This window comes from Aspergillus terreus, genomic scaffold (assembly GCF_000149615.1).
Source record: "Aspergillus terreus NIH2624 scaffold_12 genomic scaffold, whole genome shotgun sequence".
Classification (NCBI taxonomy): Eukaryota; Fungi; Ascomycota; class Eurotiomycetes; order Eurotiales; family Aspergillaceae; genus Aspergillus; species Aspergillus terreus.
In genome coordinates, this window is record NT_165935.1 from 388,242 (window position 1) to 415,396 (window position 27,155).

General features: G+C 53.9%; 13 protein-coding genes across 13 annotated transcripts; 8 read left to right on the top strand and 5 right to left on the bottom strand.

The window, feature by feature from the left end:
* Window positions 1-1,283: 1,283 nt before the first annotated feature.
* ATEG_08111 (uncharacterized protein) lies at window positions 1,284-3,101 on the bottom strand (the record flags this gene model as incomplete). The annotated part of the gene is made up of 1 exon (XM_001216732.1): window positions 1,284-3,101. One exon carries the CDS (start codon window positions 3,099-3,101, stop codon window positions 1,284-1,286), a length of 1,818 nt encoding a protein of 605 aa, XP_001216732.1.
* A 665-nt stretch (window positions 3,102-3,766) lies between these two features.
* ATEG_08112 (alpha/beta hydrolase family esterase) lies at window positions 3,767-4,579 on the bottom strand (the record flags this gene model as incomplete). Its single annotated transcript, XM_001216733.1, has 1 exon — window positions 3,767-4,579. The coding sequence occupies one exon, from the start codon at window positions 4,577-4,579 to the stop codon at window positions 3,767-3,769; it is 813 nt and encodes a 270-aa protein (XP_001216733.1).
* A 1,294-nt stretch (window positions 4,580-5,873) lies between these two features.
* On the top strand, window positions 5,874-6,650 carry ATEG_08113 (lytic polysaccharide monooxygenase auxiliary activity family 9 protein; the record flags this gene model as incomplete). Its single annotated transcript, XM_001216734.1, has 2 exons — window positions 5,874-6,173; window positions 6,234-6,650. 2 exons carry the CDS (start codon window positions 5,874-5,876, stop codon window positions 6,648-6,650), a joined length of 717 nt encoding a protein of 238 aa, XP_001216734.1.
* An 829-nt stretch (window positions 6,651-7,479) lies between these two features.
* ATEG_08114 (arginase) lies at window positions 7,480-7,800 on the top strand (the record flags this gene model as incomplete). Its single annotated transcript, XM_001216735.1, has 1 exon — window positions 7,480-7,800. The coding sequence occupies one exon, from the start codon at window positions 7,480-7,482 to the stop codon at window positions 7,798-7,800; it is 321 nt and encodes a 106-aa protein (XP_001216735.1).
* Window positions 7,801-8,620: 820 nt separating this feature from the next.
* ATEG_08115 (uncharacterized protein) lies at window positions 8,621-12,189 on the top strand (the record flags this gene model as incomplete). Its single annotated transcript, XM_001216736.1, has 5 exons — window positions 8,621-10,788; window positions 10,925-10,975; window positions 11,174-11,216; window positions 11,275-11,907; window positions 11,962-12,189. The coding sequence occupies 5 exons, from the start codon at window positions 8,621-8,623 to the stop codon at window positions 12,187-12,189; spliced, it is 3,123 nt and encodes a 1,040-aa protein (XP_001216736.1).
* Window positions 12,190-12,862: 673 nt separating this feature from the next.
* Window positions 12,863-13,603, top strand: ATEG_08116 (uncharacterized protein; the record flags this gene model as incomplete). Its single annotated transcript, XM_001216737.1, has 2 exons — window positions 12,863-13,489; window positions 13,541-13,603. The coding sequence occupies 2 exons, from the start codon at window positions 12,863-12,865 to the stop codon at window positions 13,601-13,603; spliced, it is 690 nt and encodes a 229-aa protein (XP_001216737.1).
* Window positions 13,604-14,479: 876 nt separating this feature from the next.
* Window positions 14,480-16,084, bottom strand: ATEG_08117 (Hsp70 family protein; the record flags this gene model as incomplete). Its single annotated transcript, XM_001216738.1, has 6 exons — window positions 14,480-14,539; window positions 14,733-14,835; window positions 14,889-15,156; window positions 15,205-15,271; window positions 15,424-15,869; window positions 15,922-16,084. The coding sequence occupies 6 exons, from the start codon at window positions 16,082-16,084 to the stop codon at window positions 14,480-14,482; spliced, it is 1,107 nt and encodes a 368-aa protein (XP_001216738.1).
* Window positions 16,085-16,562: 478 nt separating this feature from the next.
* Window positions 16,563-17,583, top strand: ATEG_08118 (uncharacterized protein; the record flags this gene model as incomplete). Its single annotated transcript, XM_001216739.1, has 2 exons — window positions 16,563-17,064; window positions 17,117-17,583. 2 exons carry the CDS (start codon window positions 16,563-16,565, stop codon window positions 17,581-17,583), a joined length of 969 nt encoding a protein of 322 aa, XP_001216739.1.
* Window positions 17,584-17,877: 294 nt separating this feature from the next.
* On the top strand, window positions 17,878-19,304 carry ATEG_08119 (uncharacterized protein; the record flags this gene model as incomplete). Its single annotated transcript, XM_001216740.1, has 4 exons — window positions 17,878-18,195; window positions 18,258-18,519; window positions 18,579-18,913; window positions 18,963-19,304. The coding sequence occupies 4 exons, from the start codon at window positions 17,878-17,880 to the stop codon at window positions 19,302-19,304; spliced, it is 1,257 nt and encodes a 418-aa protein (XP_001216740.1).
* Window positions 19,305-19,924: 620 nt separating this feature from the next.
* ATEG_08120 (putative aldehyde dehydrogenase) lies at window positions 19,925-21,206 on the top strand (the record flags this gene model as incomplete). The annotated part of the gene is made up of 4 exons (XM_001216741.1): window positions 19,925-19,970; window positions 20,021-20,471; window positions 20,527-20,973; window positions 21,041-21,206. 4 exons carry the CDS (start codon window positions 19,925-19,927, stop codon window positions 21,204-21,206), a joined length of 1,110 nt encoding a protein of 369 aa, XP_001216741.1.
* A 560-nt stretch (window positions 21,207-21,766) lies between these two features.
* On the bottom strand, window positions 21,767-23,119 carry ATEG_08121 (FAD-binding oxidoreductase; the record flags this gene model as incomplete). Its single annotated transcript, XM_001216742.1, has 2 exons — window positions 21,767-22,942; window positions 22,988-23,119. The coding sequence occupies 2 exons, from the start codon at window positions 23,117-23,119 to the stop codon at window positions 21,767-21,769; spliced, it is 1,308 nt and encodes a 435-aa protein (XP_001216742.1).
* Window positions 23,120-23,438: 319 nt separating this feature from the next.
* On the bottom strand, window positions 23,439-24,729 carry ATEG_08122 (isopenicillin N synthase family dioxygenase; the record flags this gene model as incomplete). The annotated part of the gene is made up of 6 exons (XM_001216743.1): window positions 23,439-23,543; window positions 23,594-23,773; window positions 23,828-24,214; window positions 24,260-24,340; window positions 24,388-24,540; window positions 24,589-24,729. The coding sequence occupies 6 exons, from the start codon at window positions 24,727-24,729 to the stop codon at window positions 23,439-23,441; spliced, it is 1,047 nt and encodes a 348-aa protein (XP_001216743.1).
* Window positions 24,730-25,899: 1,170 nt separating this feature from the next.
* ATEG_08123 (pectate lyase family protein) lies at window positions 25,900-27,040 on the top strand (the record flags this gene model as incomplete). The annotated part of the gene is given in 5 exon segments (XM_001216744.1): window positions 25,900-26,094; window positions 26,114-26,247; window positions 26,304-26,389; window positions 26,441-26,526; window positions 26,582-27,040. The coding sequence occupies 5 exon segments, from the start codon at window positions 25,900-25,902 to the stop codon at window positions 27,038-27,040; spliced, it is 960 nt and encodes a 319-aa protein (XP_001216744.1).
* Between the last annotated feature and the right edge of the window lie 115 nt (window positions 27,041-27,155).

A 27,155-nucleotide genomic window follows, 5' to 3' on the forward strand; every position in this document is an offset into this window, starting at 1 on the left:
AACAGAGAGTTGACCAGGAAAGGCTCTCCACCTCGGACAATGTGGTCAGCGACACAGGCCTCGCGGAGTACGACATCACTCGCCTAGTGCGTAACTTCGAAACCCTCGCCGACGAGGTGTCCAACCTCAGTCAAACTTCTCCCATCCTATGCTTTCGTGCCTCTGCCACTTACGAAGCTCCGTTCTCATCCTACTGAGCCTGAGTCCCTCGAACTGGTGAAGTTCCATGACTATGTTCCCGATGGCAGTACTTGGTCGAGGCCGTCGCATTGTGCACGTAATGCGGCCATGTACCTGGAGAGTTGTATGAGACGTTTCAGACCAAGTCTTGCGGAAGGGAGTGCTCGTCCCGATTTTCTGGCGGCGGAAAACTTGGAACCTCTCTGGTCAGTGAGCTCGCCGCCCTGCATCCTAGTATGATTTGGCGATACATGGTGACAGGTACTTGCTGATTACATTTTTCTTCCAGCCTGCCCAACACTTTCTGGATTGGCTGGGGACTCGATGGACCGAAATGGGAAACCCTAAGCGCCATTTCCCCTGGGCAGGTAGATGGCCAGGATGTCTACGCAAACCTTACCTTGCAAACGATTCATTCGTTTAACGGCGTCGAGTGCGCAATGCACTATCACGAGCTCGTGGTCATCATATCCGCGATGAGAAATCGAGCTCGCCAGTTCAAAGCAGGTGACATGGATATGGACGATGAAGACGAGATGAGAGAGCTCGAGGATACTATGAGCGAGGAAGAATGGGATAAATACGACCGCGTCTTCCCAAGGGAGGCACGGTTCCCGGTCCTCATGACCTCCTACTTTGGGCTACAACACGGTAGGGTGTTTTACGCCTGCATGGACGGTTACCGACTCATCCGCCAGTCGAAGACCTATAGTTTTGACGAAAGATTCAAAACCGCGCCTATCGAGTTGTTCACCCGACTTCTGCTAAGTCGTCCTCTCGCAGACCCGCTTCTTCGCTTGCCATGAACGGTGACTTGCTCTGGGGATTTTTTGGACCCCTTCACATGTTTGGATAAAGTCTGGAATGACGGTAACATCAAGGAAACATCGGAGAGTGCGGGAAGGAGTTGGAAGAATGATTGGCATACGATGTTTGCGTAGGATTGAGGCAAAATTCTGATGGCCCTGAAGCCAAAGAGCTAGCTAGGAAGACAAAGTGGGAATAATCAAAGTCTCAGCATCTATGATATTGCCGCCTACCAGGGTAAAAGCTAGCACAGAGATTCAAGGCCCAGCACTCGAATACACAACTATATGTAGCCCTTACTGACGGGCGACTGCAAGCGAGCCTAGGGACCCTGGAACAATCCTGTGTTCTCCAGCATCATAACTCGTCGACGTTCCAGTGAGATTGGTGCCGATATACCCGGTCACAACTGTGCTGGGTGACACCCTCAGGAAGCGAATATCCGCTGGATTAAGCCCAGCCTCAGTCAGGAAGACGGACGAGAACTGGCCCTCCGCGAGCGCAACACCCTTACCCGTTGGGTGTTCAGCGGGAAAAATGGAGGCGCCAAACGGAAGCTGAGGGACAGGAATGTACTGCTTGAAGCTCATTTTGAGGACATAGGCTGGTGACGCTGCCGGCTGTTGTGGGAGAGAGATGACAAGAGCATCAGTAGTCTGCGTCCAACCAGCAACATCAATAAACTCGCCGGCCTGATCCCCTAGCAGCTGGATCGACACGAGGCCCGACAGGCTCACTAAGCTGCTTCCGCCGAGACTATTCACAGAAACGTTCCGACCAGACGGCCAGCCGAGTACAGTAACGTAGAGGACATTGCCGTCCTTGTTGCGGGTGAAGCGCACATCGCTGCTATTGCCCAGCAATGGCGCGGTGAAGGAGCCCCCTCCGGCCTTGTTGGGCCCCTCGCCGTAGATATCCCAGGCGCGGGTGCCGTAGACGGACTCGCCGTATCGGCCGAGGTAGGTCCCGATGTCACGCAGGACGCGCTCCTGCTCGACGGGCAGGACGCCGGCGGCCGTAGGCGAGATATTGAGCAGCATGTTCCCGTTTTTACTTACGCGGTCAATGAGCGAGTGAATCATTTGCGTTGAGTTGTAATACGCGATGCCCTCCGTATAGCTCCAGCTAGACGCGCTGATGGCGTCGTCCGTGAGCCAGTACGGGCGAGTGATCTCGGCAGGCCCGCCGCGCTCGAAGTCGGAGACTGCCGATGTGTCATGGAAACCTGGGTCGAAGTGCTTGTGCGTCGTGAGGACCTCCTTGTTCCACTCAACGCCGCGGTTGAAGTAGTAAGCTAGATACTTGAGCCGCTGGTTCTCAGCGATGGAGCAGTAATCGCTCGCGCCCTGGCACCAGCCGGGGCTGTTGAGCGAGAAGTCGTTCCAGATGATATCCGGCTGCACGTGGTCGATGACTTCCCGCTGCTTGTCGAACCACAGCTGGTCCGACACGTTCTTGGGCAGCTGGCCGAAGAGCTTCTGCAGGCTGGGGTCGGTCTGCCGCGGCGCGGCACTGAAGAAGCCGTTCGTGTTGAAGGCATGGTGCATGGCGACAAGCAGCTTCATCCCGTTCTCCCGGACTAGACCGGCAAATATCTTGAGCAGGTCTAGCTCCGGGCCACGGTCAACCGAATTCCACTCGTTGACTTCGCTTTCCCACATCGAGAACCCGTCGTGGTGCTCAGCGACAGGACCCGCGAACTGCGCGCCGGACGCTTTGACGACGCGCATCCAGGCCGCCGGGTCGAAGCTCCCACCCTCCGAGGCGAGCACAGGCTTGAACTGAACGTGGTTCCCCTGCAGGTCCGGCGCGCCGACAATGAAGTTCTCGTAGCCCCATTCCTCCGGCGGACCATACCGCCGCGTATGCTCGACCCGTTCCTTCGTGTCTGGCAGGTACATGTTGCGGCCGTACCACTCGCTGCCGAACTGAGGAGTGCTGAAGGCACCCCAGTGCCAATATACGCCGAATTTGGCGTCGCGGAACCATCCAGGCGCGGCAGTGTGCTTGTCTGTCGATTCCCAGGTGGGCTCATAGACCTCTTGCGCTTGAGGGAGCCCTCTAGCGGGGACGACGACGCTGATAGCGATAGCGATGGGAAGGGGTATTTTCATGGTTGCTAAAGCGTGTGATTTGTGATAGGATTCAACTTACAAACCGCTGTCCTCCAGTGGCCTGGCAGGTGCAAGGCCCTCCTCTTATCCCCATGCTTCACCATTCACCAGAGAATTTTATACTTCTTATCCGAAGGGATTCTCCATCAATCATCCTCAGACTTTACCGATTTGCCCCATCTTGGACAAGGATCTGAACCCTTACGGCATGCCCAAGTGGGGAATGGCGTTGCGGAGAGAGTCCGGAGGAGGATCGTCGTTACTTGCGGGGTGGTGAGTTGGATGCTGGGGTAAGGATGTCGGTTAATTTCCATAAAAGCCGTCGGGAAGATCCAGGAGACCCTGGAGAGAATGACGGGCAGCACCCGCACCACAAACGTTACTCTGTGGTTGGTAGTCGTTCACGCAGGCACTGAATTGGACATGCAGACCATGTCTTGTGGATACAATGAGCATTAGTCGGGACTAAATCCCCATTCGCTGATAGCGACCAGATGATTGCAACGATACTTCATTTCAACTGGGAAATGCTTGTCCAGGTACCAAGAACTCATGGTTGTATATACAACAAAGTGCCAATGTTGGAAGAGAATGTATGACGCATGTACGCCCTTCATACTTCAGCCAGTCCCCCGGCCTACATATTTCAGATCTTCAGGTTGTATCTAGGCCCCGGTGAAAAACTCCCAGGTCGCATCAGGGGCGAGCGGGTTTCCGACCCCAAGAGGCGCACCCTCGTGACCGCCGTCATAGGCAATGAAAGAGACCGGGCGCGAGCAGCCCTGGAAGTCCGTGCGGACTGACTGGCCGCTGCCGGAGTTCGGGCGTCCAACGTCGGCCGACTGGCACCCGTTGTTCTGAACAAACTTGTTGGCCATCTCGATGCCACCGTCGATAGGCAGGACGGGATCATTGATACCGTGAATGCCAAGGTAAGCAATGGGGTCGTTGCCGCCGTCACACCCGCTGATCACGCCACCAGACAGGACAGACACGGCGCGGAACTTGCTGGCACGAGCGCAGGCAAGAGCATACGACATGCCACCGCCGAAGCTAAAGCCCGTGGCGAAGCGGGAGCTCTGGTCGATGCAGAGGTCGGCTTCGACGGCCTCAATGATGGCGTCCATGAGAGCGGTGTCCTCGCCGCCATTGTTGGCCCAGCCGGCGTTGAGGCCGTTGGGGGCCACGAAGATGGCGCTGCCCTCGGCGCGCGACTCGAGACCGTACCACGGCTCGATGCTATTGCCGGAGACAACATCGTTCATACTCCCGCCCAGCCAGTGCAGGCCGAAGATAAGCTTGTATTGCTTGCTGCTGTCATAGCCCTCGGGGATGTTCAGGATGTACTCGCGGCCGTTGATGTTCTGCACGCCGTTGGTGAGAGTAGGCTGCTTGCCGCAGCCGGACGATTGGGCCACCGCTGAGGTGAGCAGAGAGCCCAGCGTGACGGTGGTGAGCAGACGAGAGAGGATAGCCATTGTGGACGAGGAAAGGAAACGGGACAAGCTGGAGTAGAACGATGGTGAATAAGACAGTCAAGCCAACAGCATTGGATGTGTGCTCTTCTTATATACCCTCAACGGCCTTTACACCTTTGATGTTTGATGCCTCCTTTCCGGATTCAGAGCGGAGGATAGAGTGCCCTCTTGATATGTAATAACTGCCGCCGATCAGTACTTCTGGAGGTCACCGCAGGGTCCTGAAACCGTGTCCCTCTCTTGGCGTGTATGGATTTTAGCCAAGCCAAGTGCATGTTCCAACTTCCGACAGCCAAGAGCGGCACCCTGAAGATGTGCACCCCGTATGAACAAGTCGGCTGGTGACAAGAGCCAGGGTTTGCTCCCTCTGGATGCTCCTCCGGCCGGCATCTCGGCAAGAATCCCTTCTTCGCAACTGCCGTTGGCGCGGATCGTGCGAACATCTTTGCTGAATGAGGGCTCCGTGTGAAGCGCCAAGAAGGTCGCTCCGGAATACATCGTCTCACATGGAGTCTCAGCCCTATCGGAGATTAACCGCCTGCCAGGCTGTCAAAAGACGATTATACAGACTTATGCATATCTGTCACAGCTAGATTGGACTGCACAACTCCATGTTGTAAGGGTTCACTTGTTGTTCAGACCTTTCTTTCAACCTGCCGCTCGTGGGTGGACAGAGACAGCGGCTACTCCTGACCTAATGCTATCTACATGAGATATCCAAGAACAAGAATGAAAGCGTACCTTAGACCATATCGTTTCAAGCTGCTATCTTACTGTACCGCTCGTCGCAGACCTACATGCGCCAAGCCGTTCCATACCATCGTTGTCACGGTTTGAGAGATTTGCGGGATACGAGGTGCAAGACTGAAGACAATACGGGCTCTATAACCAAGAGGACGGATGGATTCTTGGAGCATGCCCTCCGCTACTTTCCCTTGCGGAGCAGCAGTATCGACATGTCGACGCAGCCATCTACTCAAGTTTCTAACGCCGAGAAAATCGACAGCGCGAGTTGAAACAGATCTATGCTGGGCACATGGACCTAGAACAACCATTGGCAGAGGAAAGGAGGGAAAAAGGATGGAGACCATCAGACAGGTCGTCAGGTAGTATTAAGGCATATCGGACTCTCAAGCCAAGTAGGATATAGAAAATGATATATAAAATGGCAGGAGAGGCCCGTCATTCGAGCTGGAATTGATTCTATCATCACCTCGCTCAGCCCAAACCATCAGATCCAACTCCCTCGTTTGCCTCCTCTTTCAACACCTGCTCTGTCAATTAGAGTATCATCATGAAGTACGCACTCGCTCTTGCTTCTCTTGTTGCCGCTGTTAGCGCGCACTACACCTTCGATGTCCTCGTCGTCGATGGCCAGGAGACTTCGAGCTGGCAGTACATCCGCGAGAACACCCGCGCGGAGAAGTACATGCCGACCAAGTTCATCAACTCGCCGTCTATCACTCCGCTAGATTCCGACTTCACCTGCAACGAAGGCGCCAACACCAACGCCGGCAAGACCGAGGTTGCCACCGTTGCGGCTGGCTCCGAGCTGGCCATGAAGCTCGCTTATGGAGCCCGCATCCAGCATCCCGTACGTACCAGCCTCTTCACTATAACGAAACAGAACGCAAACTAATTATCTGCAATCCAGGGTCCCGCCCAGGTCTACATGTCGAAAGCCCCCGGCAACGTCAAGGACTACGACGGCTCTGGCGACTGGTTCAAGATCTACCAGGACACCGTCTGCACCCCTGGCGTGGAGCTGACTGAAGGAGGCTGGTGCTCCTGGGACAAGGACCGCATCAGCTTTACCATTCCGGCCTCCACCCCTCCGGGCCAGTACCTCGTCCGTGCTGAGCATATTGCTCTGCACGGTGCCCACGGCGGTGAGGCTGAGTTCTATTACTCCTGCGCCCAGGTTGAGGTCACGGGCTCCGGCAGCGGAGAGCCCAGTCCTGTCGTTAAGATCCCCGGCGTGTATGCTCAGGATGACGAGGCTGTCAACTTCAGCGTCTGGGGTGCCACTGACTATCCCCTCATTCCTGGCCCTGAGGTCTGGTCTGGTTAAGGACATATTGTAGTTCCTTCTCGATGATGATCGAGTGGTTGCTACAGGCGGAAAGTATCGCTAGATGCGGCTAGTCTGCAGGGGTTTCTCTACTTGGTTCGTTGATGGAGAGCGGGTAGCTCGTGGTTAACTACAAGATGTCTTGCTTGTGCCGTGCAAAATATGTATTTTAGCTACTGGTATTTAGAAAGTTTACATTCTTTTGAAAATGACAGCGTCTCTAGCCTAGATAGTATATGGCCTACAAGAGAGTAATCATGTTTTGGTCCTGGCTATACTAACTTTAGGGGCGTGGTCATGGAAAGGGCGTAAATGCTAATTGTTGTGGGCTTACCCGTTAAGGTTAACTGCACGCGGATGAACGCCCACTATGTAATTCAAGTGGTACCCTGCCTCTACTTACCGCGATTCATCCCTTGTTTCCTCAACATGTCTCAACGATTGACTGCCCTCACCAAATTCCTACCCAACCCCAGCAAGCTGGGCAGCGTCGCCGCCAGCTTCAGCGGCGGAGGCGTGAGTATCATGTTTTGCGCTCGAATGGAAACAACATGCTAATCTCCTGTAGCCACGGCCAGGAGCTGAACGAGGGCCAAGTTCGCTTCTTGATTATGGGCTACGCAAGCATCTACAAAGTGGTTTCGATGGCGTTCACATTACGGATTGTAGCTCGCAAGCGACAGCTACTGACAAGGACATTGATCGACAAATCGGGATGAACAGGGCAGCCTCTGTCAGTCACTTTACCGAACAGTTGAGCCATGCAGTGTACACGCATGCACGACAGGGCCAGCCAGTCTTGACACTCGGCGGTGACCACTCCATAGCCATGGGCACACTTACCGGCATGGCGAAAGCAGTCCGAGAGCGACTTATGGGCCAGGAAATGGCAGTTATCTACGTTGACGCTCATGCGGATATCAACACACCGGAGACCAGCCCAAGCGGAAATATCCACGGCATGCCATTGGCTTTTGCGACCGGTATAGCCCGCAGGGCCGAGGGTCCCCTGAGCTGGATCAGCAACGAACATCTGATCAATCCAAAAAAGATTGTTTACCTAGGACTGCGTGATGTGGATGGGGCAGAGTGGACAACAATCCACAAACATGGGATCAGAGCATTTGACATGCGCGAGATTAGAGAGTAAGCATCTAGGCTCTGAAGCAAGGATAACACTGATGATATGTAGGAAGGGGATTGAAAGAGTCATGGACTTGACGTTGGAGTACATCGGCAACGAGACACCCATCCATGTCTCGTACGACATAGATGGTCTAGATCCGGAATGGGCTCCTTGCACGACCCTCCCTGTCGACGGAGGGCTATCACTGGCAGAGGCCACGTACATTTCACAGCGCATACTTGAGACTGGTTCTTTGGTTGGGATGGACCTAGTAGAGCTGAATCCCAGCGTTAGCCCTGAGAAGTTGGATCTGACTCTGCGAACCGGATGTTCTCTTGTTTATAGCGCATTTGGTATGGAACAGGACTGATTACTGGGAGTCATCCATTGTGACGAAGAGGTTTGTTTTGTTAAGATGTTTTGTGTTGGGCAGATATATATTGTTGCCAGTGAGTGAGCATTACTCTGTTCCAGCACGTCTAGCAAAGCATTAGATATCGACGTCACCTGAGAATACCACCATACTGCCCCGTTGGGGAAATGCCACCATCAAACGACAGTAGAATTGCCGAATCGATCGCGTCATCAGGATCGGCAGTCGGCAAAGACTAGTGAAGCGCGGTAGCAAATCCTTCGCCGCACCCCAAGCCACCAGAATGCTACCCCAATATGGGCGGGGACGATGATGAGCAGTGCTCTTGATGTCAATATGTAACGTCAACAATGCACCCCCACGCGATGCAACGGCCAAGATCTGATGTATGCAGAGTGTGTGGCGTCATCAATACTTATAAGACCTGTCAGACAGACAGGAAGAACCCTCTCGCCGGACTCAATTTCCATCATGCGGTCTACAATACTCCTTGCATCGATCACAGTCGCATCGGCCTTGCAGGCCCTTCCACCAGTGCAATGGACGCATTCGAATCACGGCGCACATCGTGGACTTGATATCGCGACTGTCGACCGCACAATCTACATCCAAAACGATTTTGCATCGCAACGAGATCAGAATGGGCTGACTCTCATTCGGCCCGCTGCGATTGAGTTCGCAGACACATTCCGCCAAGATCTGGAAGAGGTAACGGGGCATACCTGGGCCGTACACACTGTCGATGCTTTCCCGAAACATCGCTCGGGAATCTTCCTCGACAAGCTCAAGACGTCCCATCGGCAGTTGACCTACGAGAATGGAGACCCCACTGAAGAAGGGTATGAACTGGAAGTGGAAAGAGATCGAGTGTTCATCCGCGGCTCCGGTGCTCGGGGAATGTGGTGGGGAACACGGACTTTGCTACAAGAGCTATTGATGGCGAACAACGGTCGTATTCCATCTGGACGGGTGGTTGACGCACCGTCGTTTGCTACTAGAGGCTTCCTGCTGGATGCCGGAAGAAAGTGGTACTCGCCGTCATTTCTTAAGGACCTCTGCACGTATGCGTCGTTCTTCAAGATGTCTGAATTCCACTACCACACCAGCGACAATTACCCGCTGAACCGGGGACATAACGAGACCTGGCAAGACGTCTACGCGCAGTTTTCCCTGCACCCCGAGAACCCCGAGCTGCAGAAGCTCGTCCAGAGAGCCAACGAGACGCTCTCCCGTGCCGACTACGAGGCCCTTGAGCATCACTGCGCTCAACGGGGTGTCACTATCATCCCCGAGATTGAGTCGCCTGGCCACTGTTTGTTCATTACAAAGTGGAAGCCCGAGTTGGCTCTGGAGACCAAAAAAGACCTCTTAAACCTGACTCATCCGGATACCATTCCTCTCGTCAAGTCGATCTGGTCGGAGTTTCTTCCGTGGTTCAACACGAAGGAAGTTCACATTGGGGCGGATGAGTATGACTCGACGCTTGCGGACGACTACATCGACTTTGTGAATGAGATGGCTCAATTTGTGAAAGAGACGTCTGGAAAGAAGGTTCGGATCTGGGGAACATACGAGCCCTCCGAAACCCGCACCATCTCCAAGGATGTCATTATCCAACATTGGCAGTACGGCCAGTCCGATCCCGTTGCACTGGCCGACGACGGATACGAAATCATCAACTCTGAAGACTGGTGGGCGTATATGTCATTGAAAAATGACCACATGCCTATCCTGCCGGCTCCCTATCCATACCTCTTTAATAACTCGCGGGTGCTCAACTTTGCCAATAGGGACGGCTGGCAGTGGTCTCCCGACCTCTTCAATCCATATAATGTTACTGAGCAACCGACGGTGAAACCAGTTAGGGGCGCTATTTTGGCCGCATGGAATGACAACGGGCCTGATGCAACGACCCAGCTGGAGGCATACTACGCCATCCGCAACGGTATCCCGACTGTCGCGTCCCGCTCATGGTCTGGAAACCGTGGACCAAAACTCGATCTGTCTAGCCTGACATCTTCCATGAACTTGCACACCTCGAATGCCGTTGCACAAAACCTCGACCGGAAACTAGATGGAAACGCCAACAAAACTCACGAATTGGTCCACTGGACTGCCTCTGCGAAGAACGCAACCGGAGAGAAGATATATCTGGGATACGGCAGCAAAGGAATGAATTACACGCTGGAATTGGATGTTGGCGGTCCATTTATCCTCTCTTCTGACGACTCAACCCTTTCCTTATCCTCAGAAGGTGCACTGACCTTCACCTCGGATGGCTGGGACTATCCCCTTCGCTCCGTGTCTGAAACGGACGGCTTCGAGGCAGGCTACCCAGGCCGAATCTGGGCAAACGAGAGCTCGTCTACCCACGAACCTGTCGCCGTCCCATTGAAGAGCCATATTACCATCCGGACCGACATTATCGGCGGCAGTCGTGTCTGGGTGAACGGGCAATTCGCTGGCCGGTTCGAAGTATTCGTCTTTGGAGGCAAGAACACCCTGTTCTCATGGAGCCAGATGGCATTTGTTGCCCCTCTCCAGTGGGTGCAAGGGCAATTGAATAAATTGCGTCTGGGTGGATACAGCGGGGCAGCATTAGCCGGCCTGACTTATACATACCAGATTCCTTTAACGGGGTACGGGGGATCTGGATAAATTATTACTCGGCCCGCTCCATTTGTATAGATCATAATTACCCATTTATCCAGACTTCTCCGCATCCCCGCATCGATGTCTACTAGCGTTAGCTGATATCCCGGACAAACGGAACAGAAGAATAGCAACTCAGCTTGTTTATAACCAGGCAATGTCTACAATTCCCCTGTAGATCCGAAACCAAGCACTGTTGCATCCACCCAAGACTGTCATCATGCGCCAAGCGCAGCTCGTAGCCCTGCTCGCCCTCGGCTTAGACCTGGCCCTTGCACTTCCAGGACAAGGCTGGGGACTACGCAGGTTCAAATCACTTGTGACATTCGGCGACAGCTACACCGACGACTCGCGGCTGAACTACTTTGGTAGTCATGATGGGGCCGCACCACCAGTGGGATGGGAACAGCCAGTGGTACGTACCATGACTCATTGCGCACCTAGACAGGAATCCACTACTGAGCAAGATACAGAACAACAACTCGGCTTCGGGCGGCTACAACTGGGGCTACTTCGTTGCGCAATCGGAACATGTGAACCGATACAACTACGCCGTGAGCGGTGCCGTGTGCTCAAACAAAATCACACCGCGGACATTCTCCACCATCAACGCACCATTCCCATCCGTGTTGGAATACGAAGTCCCAGCCTTCCTGGCCGACAGCAGGTACACGACCCCATCTGGAAGGAAATTCCTCGACATCCCCTCGCAGGAAACAGCCTACGCTATCTGGATCGGGACCAACGATCTGGGAGAAAATGCCTTCCTGACTGACTCCCAGGTTGCTGGGAAGACGATTCCGGACTACGCCAATTGCATCTACGAGGCTCTAGACCAGGTGTACGGAAACGGTGCACGGTACTTCGTCATCATGAATAATGCACCTCTACAGCTGGCGCCCATGTACGCGACCCTCGAGAATGGGGGCACTGGGAAGTCGCCGTATTGGCCTGATAAGCCCAGTAACGATACACTCTACAGCTACCGTATGTGGGAACAGGTGGCCACCGTCAACCAGGTCTTTGAGTACAAAACGCCGTTTGAGGTGATGGTTGCACGGCGGTACCCTGGAGCTCATTTTGCCGTTATGGATATGTATGGCCTGGTATGTTTGCTCTCGGACACACATATGTGGTGGTCGCAAGCTGACGCAATATAGCTGTCTGATATATACTATCATCCCGTGAAGTACTTCCATGGTCCGGCGAATGTGACTGGGTATATCAATCACTGCAATACCTCCGGCGGAGACTGTGTACGGCTCCCCGATGAAGATTCCTTCATGTGGTACGACACGCTGCATCCGTCTGAGCAAACCGATAAGTTCATCGCCGAGGAATTTGTGCAAGTGGTCAAGGGGAAGAGCAAATGGGCGACGTACTGGTGATGATAAGTCGGCATCTACATTGTCGTTTGGGCACTCAAACGATAACACCAATTTACCAACCCAAGATAATATTTCGAGCATGGGTCTTAATCGGGAACCTCATTCACCATAGGTCAAGCAGAACACAGCGGCGTGTGGTCAATGGTCCAAAATCTCACAATACCTCGGAACCTATTGGCAGGACATTACGGAGTAGACGGGTCACAACACATCGCCCCATATCAAACCCGTGTCGTATATTGTCTGATGCATAACACAGCCTTGCCCTACTCCGTACCCTGAGGCTAGAATGAAGCCCAACCATATCCCATAGAGAGGCCCGAGTATCCACCCGTAAGCAACGAAGAGATGGCACGGGGCTTCTGGAAGGAATCACTATCTGCAATTGGCAATGCCGACTGATCCTTCAGCCCAGCAGCCCCCTCCTGGATCAAAACCCCGTTAGAGCACCTCCACCGCGCCGCCGGCGGCACAAGCCGAAGCTCCAATCAGACCCTTGAAAGAACCAACACCTCCGACATCAAGCCTCGCCAGGGGCAGCATAAGGCAGAGAGCAATTCCGCCTTGAGGCAGCCAGCAAACATCGATATGGGGCACATATGTGCCGCATATCCACACGCAAAACACCTTTCCATGTCGCCATTGCCATGTGCCATGAAGTGTCCAGGGCAGAATGTCCTCGCCCCAACACCCGGATCATCTCAAACCGCCCCCAAGGCCGATAGCCATCCGGCGGGAGTACATCGCAGCCGAGGAAACAACGTTGATCGTGACGAACCGCGCGGAGCCATGGCATTCGCTGGATTATTCGGTCGAGCTCGAGGGAACCACTATCCTCACCGTGTGTGGCCAGCCGTGGAGTCTCGGCCAGCGGAAGGTGTTCCATGACCGGTCGGGCTTGCCCCTGTTCGAACTACAGTGCCCATGGTACGATTCGTCTATCATGTCTCTGAGGCTCCCCGGTGGCACGGGGAGGGAGATACTGTCCGCCAAGTTGAGGGTTGCGGTACAGTCCCCTAGTGCGGTAGTGACATTCGAAAATGCAGTGGGCTATGGAGAGAGGGATTCAAAGCCCAAGGCTGTCAGCGAGAGCAAAGCTGTCGCACCAGATTTTGTCAAGATGGAGGTCCACCGACTGGACTTTGAAAACATTGTCCAAGTGGTGGTTTTGGAGAATTGCCGTGTGGCGTATATCAATCGCATCACAGACCGAGGAGAGCTCACTGAAGGACAACGGCCGCCGTTTCGCTTTCGGCCCAAATGGAGGGTGACAGTGGCACGTGGAATTGACGTTTCGCTGGTATGTATGGACTTGTTGATGAGCTACCATGTACCTGCTTACACACGTTAGATCGCTGCCCTCGTGGTTATTGCGGGCAGACGCACAGGAGCAGTCATGGAATCAACGAACTGATTGAGATGCCGCAAAAGAGATGCCTTCTATGCCTTCGAGTATGGCAGGGCCTACCATCCTGCCCGTTCTCTGTATTATATTTTATTCTAAGTCACATCCACGCTTTGTGTTAAAGGCGATCTTCAGTTCATATGTAAAATAAGCAGGCTATCTTGCCCCACCCCCAAGGGGCAACATCCGGGAACATTACGTATATTGCAAATCAGGACCCTTAGTACCTTGCGTAAACTGCCCCATAGGACTTCCCATCCCGTGTCAGCTCATATAAAATGGACGCTGACTTGGGGGTCATTAGGATTTCATATTTCACTACATAGTACTCCTTGCCTTCCGAATTGGCGCGCTTCTCGAAAAGTTCCACAGGAATACTCCTAAGATCAGTCGACATATCACAAGACTTGAAGACCTCTTTTCCTATATGTCAGCAAAGCAGACCCTCAGTAATCTGATGGGGGATCTAACCTGTGTTGAGCTTGTTAGGAGGCTTATCAGTATAGCATACATATAGCACGTGGTCAGACAGAAGACAGTCTGGATTGGATTTGACCTCATCAACTTCGCGAGGCATGTACCAGGACATCTTAATTGGGCTGCCTTCAAACAAATCATCGCCCTTCATTTGTTGTGAGTTCATAATGTCCCGACAGTGAGAGGGTATATGATCCAGAGGGTGAATACCTTGTGAATGTACCATTCCATGCAATCCCGCATTTTCCATACTTCTTCCAACTCGCACCAATATATCCGAGTATCATGTTTCTTAGGGATCTGGCTACCCAGAACTCGAGAAATTGCGATACCATAGTTCTTCCTGGCGATCCGTTTCTCGACTCGGTTACCACACAAGCCATATTGCACGGCTCCCCTGTAGTGTTCTTAGCCGACAAAGATGTTTATATTTCTTGAAGAATGACGTACTGGACAACAGCAGACCATCTGTAGTGTATCAGCTATGTTCGTATATAGACTGGAACTGTCTTACGCATTCGATGGCTGCAAGATATCTATATTGCTGTACCTCTTCTTCAACCGCTGAAAGAGATACTCGGACGAACCGAAACCCCCAACTAAAAGCAGGGCCTGCAGTGATGGATGAGCTATTGGACTACTGGCAATACAGCAAACATACCTTTGGTAGTGGATTTCCACAGGAGCTGAGGCCATGTATCTGATGATCGACCAGACCTTGAACTTGTTGGACGACAGGATCAAATATCTTTTTGACGGTATCCCTTGCGCGTTGTCAGTGTCAAAAGTAAAAGATGAAAAGGGAAGGAATTCTCACGCTGAGATGGAAAGAAAACCGTTATCTAAGCCCCTGGCCCATCTGTCCGAGATTCCTGGGATGGGGATGAAGTAGTCTCCCTCTAGTTTGCCGTTTTCGCTCCAGGAATAACCAGCTTGTCCTGTGAAGTTTGGTTTGATAGTCTCCGTCCAATACTTCATCGCCATCTGTTTGGATTGCCGAGGTATCTTCTCGAACTTCCTACCAAAACGCTTTTTCAGATGTTTTTTGTATCTTTCATCCAACGAGGCAGAACCGCACACACCACCTGGAGCAGTTAGTCTTCGCCGGCAAAACGGGTATCGAGGCTACTTACCAGTCCCTTCTGTTTCTTCCTCCAGTCGCAGTGGATTCGTACTTTTTACACGGTATGATATCAAATCCTATGGTTGTTACCTTACGGAATCAAGCATGTAGGATGGATGGAAAAACACGTACCACTGTCCCTCCCCCGGCATCACACACTACCACCACATCTCCTTTCTGTAGGCATGTGTTAATAAAAGGAGGTGAATGACACGTGTATGATCCTGACCTCGATGGTATTGGGCTGGATTGAATGCAAACAATGGAGAGCCGCAGCCTCTGGCTCAGAGACCAGAGTGAGATGTCGTTCGGGAATTCCTGCTTCTTCGGCAGCAACGATAGAAGCACTTTTGGCCATATCAGACCAAACGGCAGGCACGGTCAACACATACTCCAGCCCCAAGGACTGGACGGCACTGCCAAATCGTTGATCCAGCGTGTCCTGGGCATGGGCGACTAGTTTGCGAAGATAATCACTCGCCACACGCACGGGTGTGGTTTCCCGTTCTTTGATAAAATCACGGGCCTCTGCAGCGGGTTGATATTTTGGCTTATGGGAATCATCTAGGAGTAACTTGACGCCATAGATGGTGCCAGCCATGTCTCCTGTCTGGTAGCCCCAGTGGATCGCATTGTTCTCGTAGAGGATGGTGCTTGGGGCCTTTGGCGTGGTGCCTGATGTAGTTAGTTAGAGACCATTTTAACTCGTAGAGATTATCCAACGTACGGCTTCCTGCTCCAGGCCAGGTAGAGATTACTTCGACATCTTCTCCGTCACGAAGAGCCCAGGCGACACTGTGTCGGATCAGCAACTGCATCCAATGACAGTGGAAGAGTGCATCAGTACCCGCTGTAAGTGGTCCCAAAGTCGATACCGACAACAATGGCATTCTTGGATTCCATATTAGATGAATTCGTATTGCACTGGATTATGTGGAAGAGTGTGAGCAAGAGAGTAGATCAGAAGAAAGGTGAGCTCTTAAGTATTTCGTACAGCACTGACGATAGAAACATTGCCCAACATTCATGCAATTCTTCATCTTATCCGGATCCTCTATCTATTAACTGTTTTCATTATCCCCGCGCGGATGACGAAACGTCACTACCATGTCTATTCTTCCCAGCCAGTCTCACCTCAGCCTTGACACAATTCATGACAACAACTCCATTGCCATGAACCTAGACACGCCATCTCTTTTCCTACCCCATTATTCCCGAGTCTAGCCACCTCGCAATCAAAGCCTGGCTGAGAGAAATCTTCCCGACCAACCAATTAACCCACCTGACCTGACATTTGTCAGTGAGACGACGGACCTGCCCAGACAGCATCAGGTCATCGACTAAATCACACGGAAGCACGAGTCGCCGATGGAGGACGATGCGAAGGACGCAGACGCTCTTCGCGAGGAAGTCAAAGATCTCGAATTACGCTTGCAGCATTCGCACAGGGAGTATATGGTGCTGAGCTCTCACTTTCAGGCCCAGGAATGCGAGCATGAGACTGAGCCGCGCCGCGCCAATGAACAAGTCGTGGAACTGACAAGGCAGCTCAATGCATTGCAGTTCACGTCTGACATATTTTGCGACGACGAGGCAAGCGCGCGAATGAAACATCTAAACTACCGATTAGAGAGATGGGTCGCAACACATTTCAATGATAGGGACGCTCTGAAAGAGCTCGTGTTGGAAGAGGCCAACGTGTCCTCGGATGAACTATGGAGCGTACCTGCACAACGGGCTGCAATCCATTCTCGAGCCAGTGGTCTGATATGGGAGCCAATATTGAATCAATTCATGCTGGGGGCCATGGAGCACGCTCCGGGCCTCGACCAATACCTAGCCAAGCTCCGGGAAGCCGTGTTTCACCGATGTAAGCAACCCAGCATTATAGCTTGGAAGGCGGAAAACTAATTGCTGGTCAGGCCCCCAGATATTCTCACAACAATGGGATCTGGCGACGAGGATGGGCGTGGAGCATATGATGTCGGACACCTTAGACACAATATGCATGTCTCTGGCACAGGAGATCGACTTAAAGCTCGCAAAATACAGCAATACAGATAGCCAGGCCAGAACTATGGGCCTGAAGGGGCTTATGCTGGACTGTCATAAGTTAAAACAGCGCCTAGAACACCAAGACCATGCCTACTACTTCGCGTACAGCAAGCCCGGCGGAGCATATGACCCGGACACCATGCAGAGTCTGACGGATTGCAAACGAGGAGGTCTTTTGGTCAGGTTATCAATGTGGCCAGGGCTACGTAAACTGGCAAGACATGGCGAATATGTGATTGAACGGGAGGTCGTGTGGACGGAGAGTATGGAACGTTGTTACCAGGAAAGTGAAAGGTCATCTACAGAAGAGAGTGAAGAGTTGGATGAAGAATAGCATGGAGGGCTAACATCAGATGAAAGTGAAGTTGTTTCTTTGCCACTGAGATAATAAATTGCGTAAAGGTGCCAGTGGTTTCTGCTTCGTGACCCATATATTACTTAGGTATCATCCGGACGACATAGGCAACCGCTTGCTCAACAGTGCAATACACCCCCATAATATTCCAAAATCTACTCATTTAGAGCCACAGCCCACTTCATGTCATCCCAAGGTTATTTGAGCTGGCTGCTGGTATTGTCGTCCCTGGTAGTCACGTGATTGTCCCTGCGGCGCCGAATCCCTGTCGATATGCGTATCCAGATTCTGCCATTATTCTTATACCAGAGATGCTTCATTGTTCATGGGGATTCCTTCGTGGAGCAATATCAAAAGGGCCAGTCACCTCATGTCGCGTCCATTCACCATCCATCTCGCACTTTTCCACTTCACCCGGAAGGGATCAACATCAGTATTCTTGTCCGATTGATGCGGAGCCCCTCGATCGCTACAGAAGAGGAAGCTATCACCCAATCTCATTGGGGTGCTTTTTGGACAACGGGAGATACAAGATCCTACACAAATTGGGATGGGGAGGGTACTCGACAGTTTGGGCTGCGAGAGATCGAAGTGCAGGAACTTACGTTTCCATTAAGATATGTGTTTCAGAGACAGATGATAATCGGCATCAGCGAGAGCTAGACATTCTGAAGAAGCTGAGATCAGCGCCCGGCAGCTCTCAACATGTCGTGCATCTACTTGATGATTTCGAGCTAGAAGGACCGAACGGAACGCATCGCTGCTTAGTTTCCGAGCTTTTGGGACCAAGTGTTCCCGACTTGATAGATGCTCGATTCTCGGACGAGAGACTGCCCGGAAAACTTGCCAAGGCTATTGTGAAGCAGGCCCTTTTAGGGCTTGACTTTCTACACGACCAGAAGATTGCGCATGGGGGTAAGTGATGGCCAATTGTTGCATTTCTGCACTAGTATGGTATTTCTCATCTGGTATAGATCTTCACACCCGCAACTTGGTGTTCACCATAGCCCCTAAGGACAATATACCAGAGCAGGATTTCATCAAAAGATTAGGTACACCAGACATAGGACATGTTCGCAGAAAAGACGGTTGCCAATTAGATCCTGGTATCCCCGAATACATCGTCAGGCCTGCTAGGACACATTCGTGTCCTTTGTCAGGCAGTATCAAGATAGTCGACTTTGGCGAGGCCTTCTCGCAGGAAAATGTCCCACAAACCCTTCACACCCCGCTAAGCGTTCGGGCACCAGAGGTCATCTTTGGGGGCCAATTGGATTATCGGGTAGATCTGTGGAGCCTGGGATGCATGGTAGGCCTGACAACAATAATTGTGTTTACTCATACTAACAGCTGCGCAGCTATCCGAGCTTTTTGTCGGCCAGCCACCATTTGACAGCTTCCTGATAACGCCCAAAATCCTCGTGGGCCAGATGCAGGAGATGACAAATGAAACACTGCCTGAGAACTGGCTAGACCAGTGGAGAAAGATGAGCGGTGACTACAGCGGAGACAGTGCGGGACCTGGGCTACAGGACTGGCTGGAAGAGATGTATTTTGATGGTGAGCGCAAAGCAGATTTGACTGGCGATGATATCGTCCAGCTAGGGCGTATTATCAGCAAGCTGCTGCAGTTCGAGCCGTCTGCGAGGGCATCGGTGAAAGAGATCGTGAACGATCCTTGGCTTAGGGGTGAAGTATGAGTCCATGTACATGGGTCTCAACTATCTGAGTTGTTTTAAACATGACTCTCAGCATGAAATAGCATTCAAGCCACACCATCAGAAAGGGAATCTACGGAGTATGATGCCCACGTTGGAAACACCAAATACGAGGACTAAGTAGCCCCTCGGGATGTACAAGGGAAGCTAAAACACACAATGGTATTCTTCTACTACTAGACTCGGACAACATCCGCACAACTCGACTTGGCAGCCATATAGTCCACCATAACGGATTGGGATAAAAAGTGCGATTGCCCTGGGATTTCTTCATGGCAGTCGGCTAACGGGACTCCGAAAGCCTGGATCAAATGGACTTTATTGATATTATTACACGTGTTGTTACACTGTGATGATGAACTTACCTAGACCTTCCTGGCATCCAACTGCCGAGAGTACTAGTGCTTACTGTAAACACCAACTGTCACATCATCTCGGAATTCGCTCGGAACGGCCCACCTACCCCCCACTGACATCGGAAGGGCGGCGGAAAATGCGGAAAGTCCCCGGCGGATTAGCCTGCATGCCCTAGAACTTATAGAGCGCATCACCCCCAGCATGTGGCATGATTCTCACATATCTCGCAATTCTGTAACATCGCCATGTCGTCAATCACAGTCACCGGTGCCGGAGGGCGCCAGATCGAGGGTACGTACAATCTACAACTACAACAGAATGCAAACTGACAGCTAGTATAGTCCCCACCGGCCTCTTCATCGACAACACCTTCACCCCCTCAGTCTCGTCCCAGACCCTGACGGTCGAGAACCCCACCACCGGCGAGACTCTGGGCACCGTCGCCGCCGCCAGCCCCGAGGACGTCAACAAGGCGGTCAACTCCGCGGCCGCAGCCTATCGGACCTGGAAGACCACCCCGGGCGCCGTCCGCGGAAAGCTGCTGCTGAAGCTGGCCGATCTGGTCGAGCGCGATGCCGAGATCTTCGCCTCGCTCGAGGCCGTTGACGCCGGCGTGCTGTACACCGACAGCATGGGCATGAACCTCCCGCAGACGGTGTCGTGCCTGCGCTACTACGCCGGGTGGGCGGACAAGATCGACGGCAAGACGCTGGCCATGGACGGCGGCATTGCGTACACGCATCGCGAGCCGCTGGGCGTGTGTGCGGCCATTGTGCCGTGGAATGCGCCTTTGTATGTATTCCCTTCCATGCGGAGTGCGAGGACGAAACTAATGCGTGACGCGCAGGATGATCACGATCTGGAAGCTGGCGCCGGCCCTCGCGGCGGGTAACGTGCTCATCATCAAGCCCTCGGAGCTCTCCCCGCTGTACGCGCAGAAGCTCGCCCAGCTGATCCAGGAGGCGCAGTTCCCCGCCGGCGTGGTGAACATCATCGCCGGCGATGGCGCGTCCGCCGGCCGCACCCTGTCGGAGCATATGCTCGTGCGGAAGATCTCGTTCACCGGCTCCTCCGCGACGGGTCGCCAGATCCTGAAGGCGGCGGCGGCGACGAACCTCAAGCGGGTGAACCTCGAGCTCGGCGGCAAGGGCCCGTCGATCGTCTTTGATGACTGCGATTTGGATAACGCGCTGCTGTGGACGCGCATTGGTATCACCGCGAACAACGGGCAGATCTGCGCGGCCGGATCGCGCATCTACGTCCAGAAGACGATCTACGAGGAGTTCCTGAAGCGGTATGCGGAGATGGCGGCCAGCTCGCCCACTGTTGCGGGTGATCCGCTCAACCCGGCGACTACCAAGGGGCCGATTGTCAGCGCTGCGCAGCACAAGAAGGTCCTCTCGTACATCGAGCAGGGCAAGCAGTGTGGCGCCCGGCTGCTTTTTGGGGGTGAGAAGGTTGGGGACAAGGGATACTTTGTGGAGAATACTGCGTTCGCCGACGTGTCTCAGGATGCGACCATCATGAAGGAGGAGATCTTCGGTCCTGTCGCGGTACGTACGATTACCCTTCGTTGTGGCTCCATAACTAACAGTCTGTAGAGTATTGCCCCCTTCACGACAGAAGACGAGGTCATCGCCAAGGCCAACGACTCCCTGCACGGTCTGAGTGCAGCCGTCTTCACCAACGACATCAGCCGCGCCCACCGCGTCACGACCGCCTTGGAATCCGGCCAGGTCACGGTCAACGCGTGGGCGATGCTCAGCGCCAACGTGCCGTTCGGAGGAGTCAAGGAGAGCGGATTCGGCCGCGATATGGGCGAGGACGCGCTCGAGGGATGGACTACGGTCAAGTCGATCAAGTATGCCATCCTACCAGGCAAGTTGTGAGCCTGTCGCTATGTACATAATCTGGTATCATGCCATAAAATCGAGACTACGCACTCTTGGGAATAGCATGCATCTTGTGGAACACGTTGGTCGGGTCGTATTTCGCCTTGATCTCCTGCAATCGGCCCAAGTTTTCTCCGTAGATGTTGTTAACGACAGAGTCGCCGGCTGATACAGTCAGTACCATCGCATACTACTTCAAGGGATTAGCAACTCACGCTCCGCATAGTTAATATACTGCGGCACATCGGCCGTGCTTTGCCCCGCCGTCTCCACCTCATACTGCGCCTTGAACCGCGCCTGGATCTCCCGCGCAATGCCCCGATACACCCCGTCCTTGGCAGGGTCCGTCCAGCGCATGTTGACCGCGCCGTTCTGCGTGGCGCTGCGGTTGGCAAACGCCGTCGCAGACAGCGGCACGTCGCAGATCTTGCGCATATCGTAAAACTCCAGCAGCAGCGCGGGGATGAGCTCCGGATGCTCGTCATTGATCGCAGTCAGGTACTCCAAGATGGAGCGCAGAAACGCCGTGTCCAGCGGGGTCTGGAAGAACACGCCCTTGAGCACCTTGCGCCCGCCGTAGGTGGCCATCGGGTTCTGCAGCGAGTTGAGCAGCGAATACGGGATCATGTCGATCATGTTGACGACTGGGCCGAGCGCCAGCAGCCCCTTGTAGTGCGTCTCGCCCTCCGCGCGGGTCCCGTTGTAGTACACGATCACGTTGACCATGGGCACGGGGGCGCCGGGCGGCGGGGCCAGGATGCAGATGGCGCCGGCGCGGGGGTCCGGCGGGCTCATCAGCGCGTTGAGCTGGTCGATCACGGCTTCGAGTTTGTCGGGGGTGAACGAGACGAGGCCGGCGTAGACGGGGTTCGTCTGCTCGTACGCCTGGAAGACGAAGTCGACGACGACGCCGAAGTTGTAGCCGGCCCCGCGCACGGCCCAGAACAGGTCTGCGTTCTCGGTGGCGGAGGCCGTCACGACGCGCCCGTCGGCCAGCACAACCGTGGCGGATAGCAGGTTGTCGATCGTCAGGCCGTACAGCCCGCTCAGCCAGCCGTAGCCGCCGCCGAGGGTGAGGCCGCCGACGCCGGTGTGGTTGACCGTGCCGCCTACGGTGGCGAGGCCGTGCTCGGCGGCCTTTTCGTCGACGTCCTTCCAGACGGCGCCGCCTTGGACAGTCAGGGTTTTTGAGTCGGGGTGCACGGTGACTTTGTTCATGCGGGAGAGGTCGATGACGAGGCCGCCGGAACTGGAGCTGGTGCCGGCGACGGAGTGGCCGCCGCCCTTGACGGCGATGTCCACGCTGTGCTCCTGGGCCCAGAGCAGTGCTGTACGGATGTCATCGACGTCGACTGGCATGACGACGACGCCCTGCTTGTGTCAGTGGTATATCGGCATTACCCGAGGGGAACGTACTGCTTGTTTGACGCCGGTGCCGGACCATCGCACGATACTAGCCTCGTAGCCATCCGACCCCGGTGTATATACGTTGGACGACTTGAGAGCACCCTGCAGGGTTTGCAGAGCGGAAGCAGGGATTGAAGACATGGTGATGCCGGTTGTGTTTTGGGATGAGGGGCAAGTGGGAGGAGGCGGGGAGCTTTAAATACGGGTCCATATTAAGTGGGGGAACACTTCCGCCCGCCTCGGTGGATGAGGAACGCTTCCGACCGACTTGGCGGATGAGGATCCGAGGTGGAAGGCGATATACGAGTATATAAGAGGGTGGTTTTATGTACAGGATGATGCTCGACGTCTGGCAGAGGGAGTACTGTGCGCTGGCCAGTACATTGGTGGCTTCCGTCTACTTGTAACTATACAAGCCGAGCAAAACATACGGAGTATATATCCAGCAACAGGCGGCCACCTATTTTAGAACTTGCTTGGAGTACCGCTCATACAGCTCTGGATACCACTTTTGGCCAACATCCGGGTGGCTCAGAATGCGGTTGCGGAGATAGGCCTCGCCAAACTATACATTCCTGTTAGAAAATGGTTCAAACGCAGGGACTGTCCACATACGCAAGAGTATAGCGGGGATAGAAACTCGCTAGGGACGTCAACCGCGCGCTTTTTGCGATCGTCGGATGCCGGGATGCGCTTCACAATGTGCGCGGCAGACTCCTGCAGCTCACTCAGGGTGAGATCCAGTCGTACACCGAGGAAAAACGGAATGCTGTAGCGGGTTTTTGTTGTGGGTGCCTGTTCTATTAGCGATATGTAGTGATATGAAGTGTAGATCTACGAGACACCTACAATCACGCGATGTGTCGTTGCGGTGCAGACGCCACCGGTAATGGCCTCGAAGCCCTGCTGGATATTCACCACAAGACTGCCTTCAATCGGCGGGGCATCCACCCAGTCTCCGTTCTTATTCAGCACCTGCAGACCGCCAGTGTCGTCCTGGGAGAGGAACGTGAAGAGTCCACTTGAGTCTTTGTGTGGACCGACGCCTTGGGAGCCCGGCGGCGCCTGGGGGTACTTGATGAATTTCAGACGGTCCATGTTTCCTTTGAACGACTCAAAAGTATCTGGAGGAAGGGACAGACACTCGGAGACGTATCGCATGAATTCTTGCGAGAGCTTTGCAGACTCCGAGATGTATTCCTCGACTAGCTCTTTTGCGCCTGGACAATCAGGATACTAGAGGGGTTAGATTGGACGAAGAAAACATAGATTACTGCCTACCTGACTTTCGCCCTCCACTCTTTGCCAGAATGGATCGTTCTCCGTCCAGGCCTTTAGCCCGGAGGTCCCGAAATCATATTGCTGCCCCAATTAGCTGGTAGCAATGCAGCAGATATGATACTGCGCACCTCTCGCAGATCGGTCTTAGCGGCGGTGGTCTCCGCGCCGAGACGAGTGTATCCCACGAATGACGGGGAGTTGATCATATTACACTTCTCCTTGACGTCGTCAGGGAGAGCGAAGAGCTCCGGGAGTTTCGCATGAGCGCGTTTGGTGAGGGACTGAACAAGTCAGGCGCGTTGTTCGTACATGCATGCATCGGGACTTACCTCGAGGCCATGGTTGGTCAGATAGAGAAACCCTGCCAGGAAAATGGCCTCTCGCAGCCCGGTTAGTGCCTCCGCCTTGGTCTGGGGATCCTGCAGACGGCGGAAGTCGATGATGGGAATGGAGGAAAAAGTGTCGGCCATGATGGGACAGTGGTGATGGGGATGGGATGCGGGGTGTGTTGGATATGGTTCGGAGGATGAGCCGAGGTCGATTAATGGAAGTGAATAGTGCCATTCTGAGTAATTCTGCTGCTACAGATGGCGCCATCGCATAACCGGATGAGTCAGCTCTATACATCTAGACAGCCATAACTAATTATATCTTTACCGCGATCGAGATGAGGTTCTAAAGCAGAGTACATAGTCACACGATGCTAGACGGTCCTTGTCGTTTCGTATGGCTTGGCGGTTACTACTTGGACTGCATGTCTACAGATATGTTTGTACCGCAAGATATCAAACTGCATACCCGAGTGGAGGGATATTCTTATATCAACCACAGTCACAGGGTACACAATACCATTCTTCATGAGACAATCACATTATAGAATCAATCTTCCAACTGGTGGATGCATGTTCTCCCAGTCGCAACCCCAAATCCGCCTCTCGTATAGCTTCCCCCCTGGTCCGCGAGTCAGTTGACTGCCACGACAGTCCCCGGACCATCCCAAAGCCAAGTCCCCCGTAATTACACTATCAACCGGAGGAACTGCCGTGGAATCCTGGTCGATATCCCTTGCCCCTGAAGCTGCTCGAAACCCCGGGGCTCTTGGCATCCCGCCTGAAACGCACCGGTCATTTGTGGAAGTTTTACCTGTCTCAATCATTAAACATGGCTCGACCTCTGCAGCCCTAACTCCCTTTTCATTCCGGATCGTCGCCAAAGACAGAGCGCCCATAGACCATCATTCCCGACTTGGCCAAGCCTTGTGGTGGTTCTTCACTCCTCTTGGCGGTTGCAGGACTCTCCCCGGCGCGGACGGAGAAATATCCTGCGAGAATGCTCCAACCATGACGGCGCATGGCACGTCTGTAACGCCGATCTCTCTTGCCATCCACCTATGGTACGGAGTATGTGGATGCACTACAGGGTACTTTACATTACGGAGTACACCCGGCTGGAGCTCTGCGGACAGACGCCTCGTCAGAGTATATAAACCCCAGATTCCAGCGTCCCGGCCATTCTCCCCATTACTCCCACTGTGCCTTTCTTTCATCTGCCTGCCTCGACTTCAATTCTACTCTCTGTATATATTCTTCGTACTCTGTCTTCAGAATGCTCAATCTCAAGTGGATCGCTGCACTGGCTGCATGCCTGTCCGGACAGGCGCTGGCGGTTCCCACGGCTACTTTTCCCATGCACAAGCGTGCCTCCAACAGCGTGAGCCCATCCTGACTCTACACCCTATCAACCCGTATACTGACACACCAAACGGCCTTTGGCTACGCCAGCTTGAATGGCGGCACCACCGGCGGCGCCGGCGGAACCACCACCACCGTGTCGTCGTACGCCCAGTTCACCCAGGCCGTCTCCGGCGATGACCCCAAGGTAGTCGTCGTGAGCGGCAACATCAAGCAGACGGCCGACCAGGCGCGCGTCGGCAGCAACACCAGCATCATCGGCAAGGATGCTAACGCTGTTCTTGAGGGATTCGGAGTGTATGCCCCGCCTTCCCGGTTCCTGCCCCGTTATAAATAGTGTCTAATGAATGCAGCCTGGTCAAGGAAAAGGAGAACGTCATTATCCAGAACCTGGGCATCAAGAAGGTGCTCGCTGACAATGGCGATGCCATTGGCGTTCGTACGTCCCCTCCCTCATCCTCTCCAGATGTACCTGTACTAATGGTAATAGAATACTCGAACAACGTCTGGATCGACCACTGCGACGTCTCCTCAGACATGGACCACGACAAGGACTACTACGACGGGCTGATCGACGTACGCCCTCCCCCTCTTCCTCCACCCACACCAAACTAACACTCCAGGTATATAGCTCACCCACGCCGCCGACTACGTCACCGTATCCAACTGCTACATCCACGACCACTGGAAAGCCTCACTGGTGGGCCACTCGGACAGCAACGGCGACGAGGACACGGGCCATCTGCGCGTGACGTACGCCAACAACCACTGGGCGAACATCAACTCGCGCGGGCCGTCGCTGCGCTTCGGCACGGGCCACATCTACAACAGCTACTACGAGAACGTCAGCGACGCGATCAACACGCGCCAGGGCGCCCAGGTGCTCGTCGAGAGCAACCAGTTCGTCGGCGTGAAGAAGCCGCTCTACTCGACCGACGGCGGGTATGCGGTGGCGCGGGACAATGATTTTGGGGACGGCGAGAATGCGGCGCCGGCGGGTACGTTGACGTCTGTGCCGTATGATTATGAGCTTGTTGGGGCGGATGGGGTGAAGGCTGCGGTTGTTGGGGTTGCGGGGCAGACTTTGTAAACTGCAGTAGTCTGTAAGATATTGATGTGGAAGGGGGGGGGGGGGGTTCGAAACGGGCCAAATTCGAGTGAGCGTCTACTGGGCAGCGATCTCTCGTAAACAGGATTTAATCAAA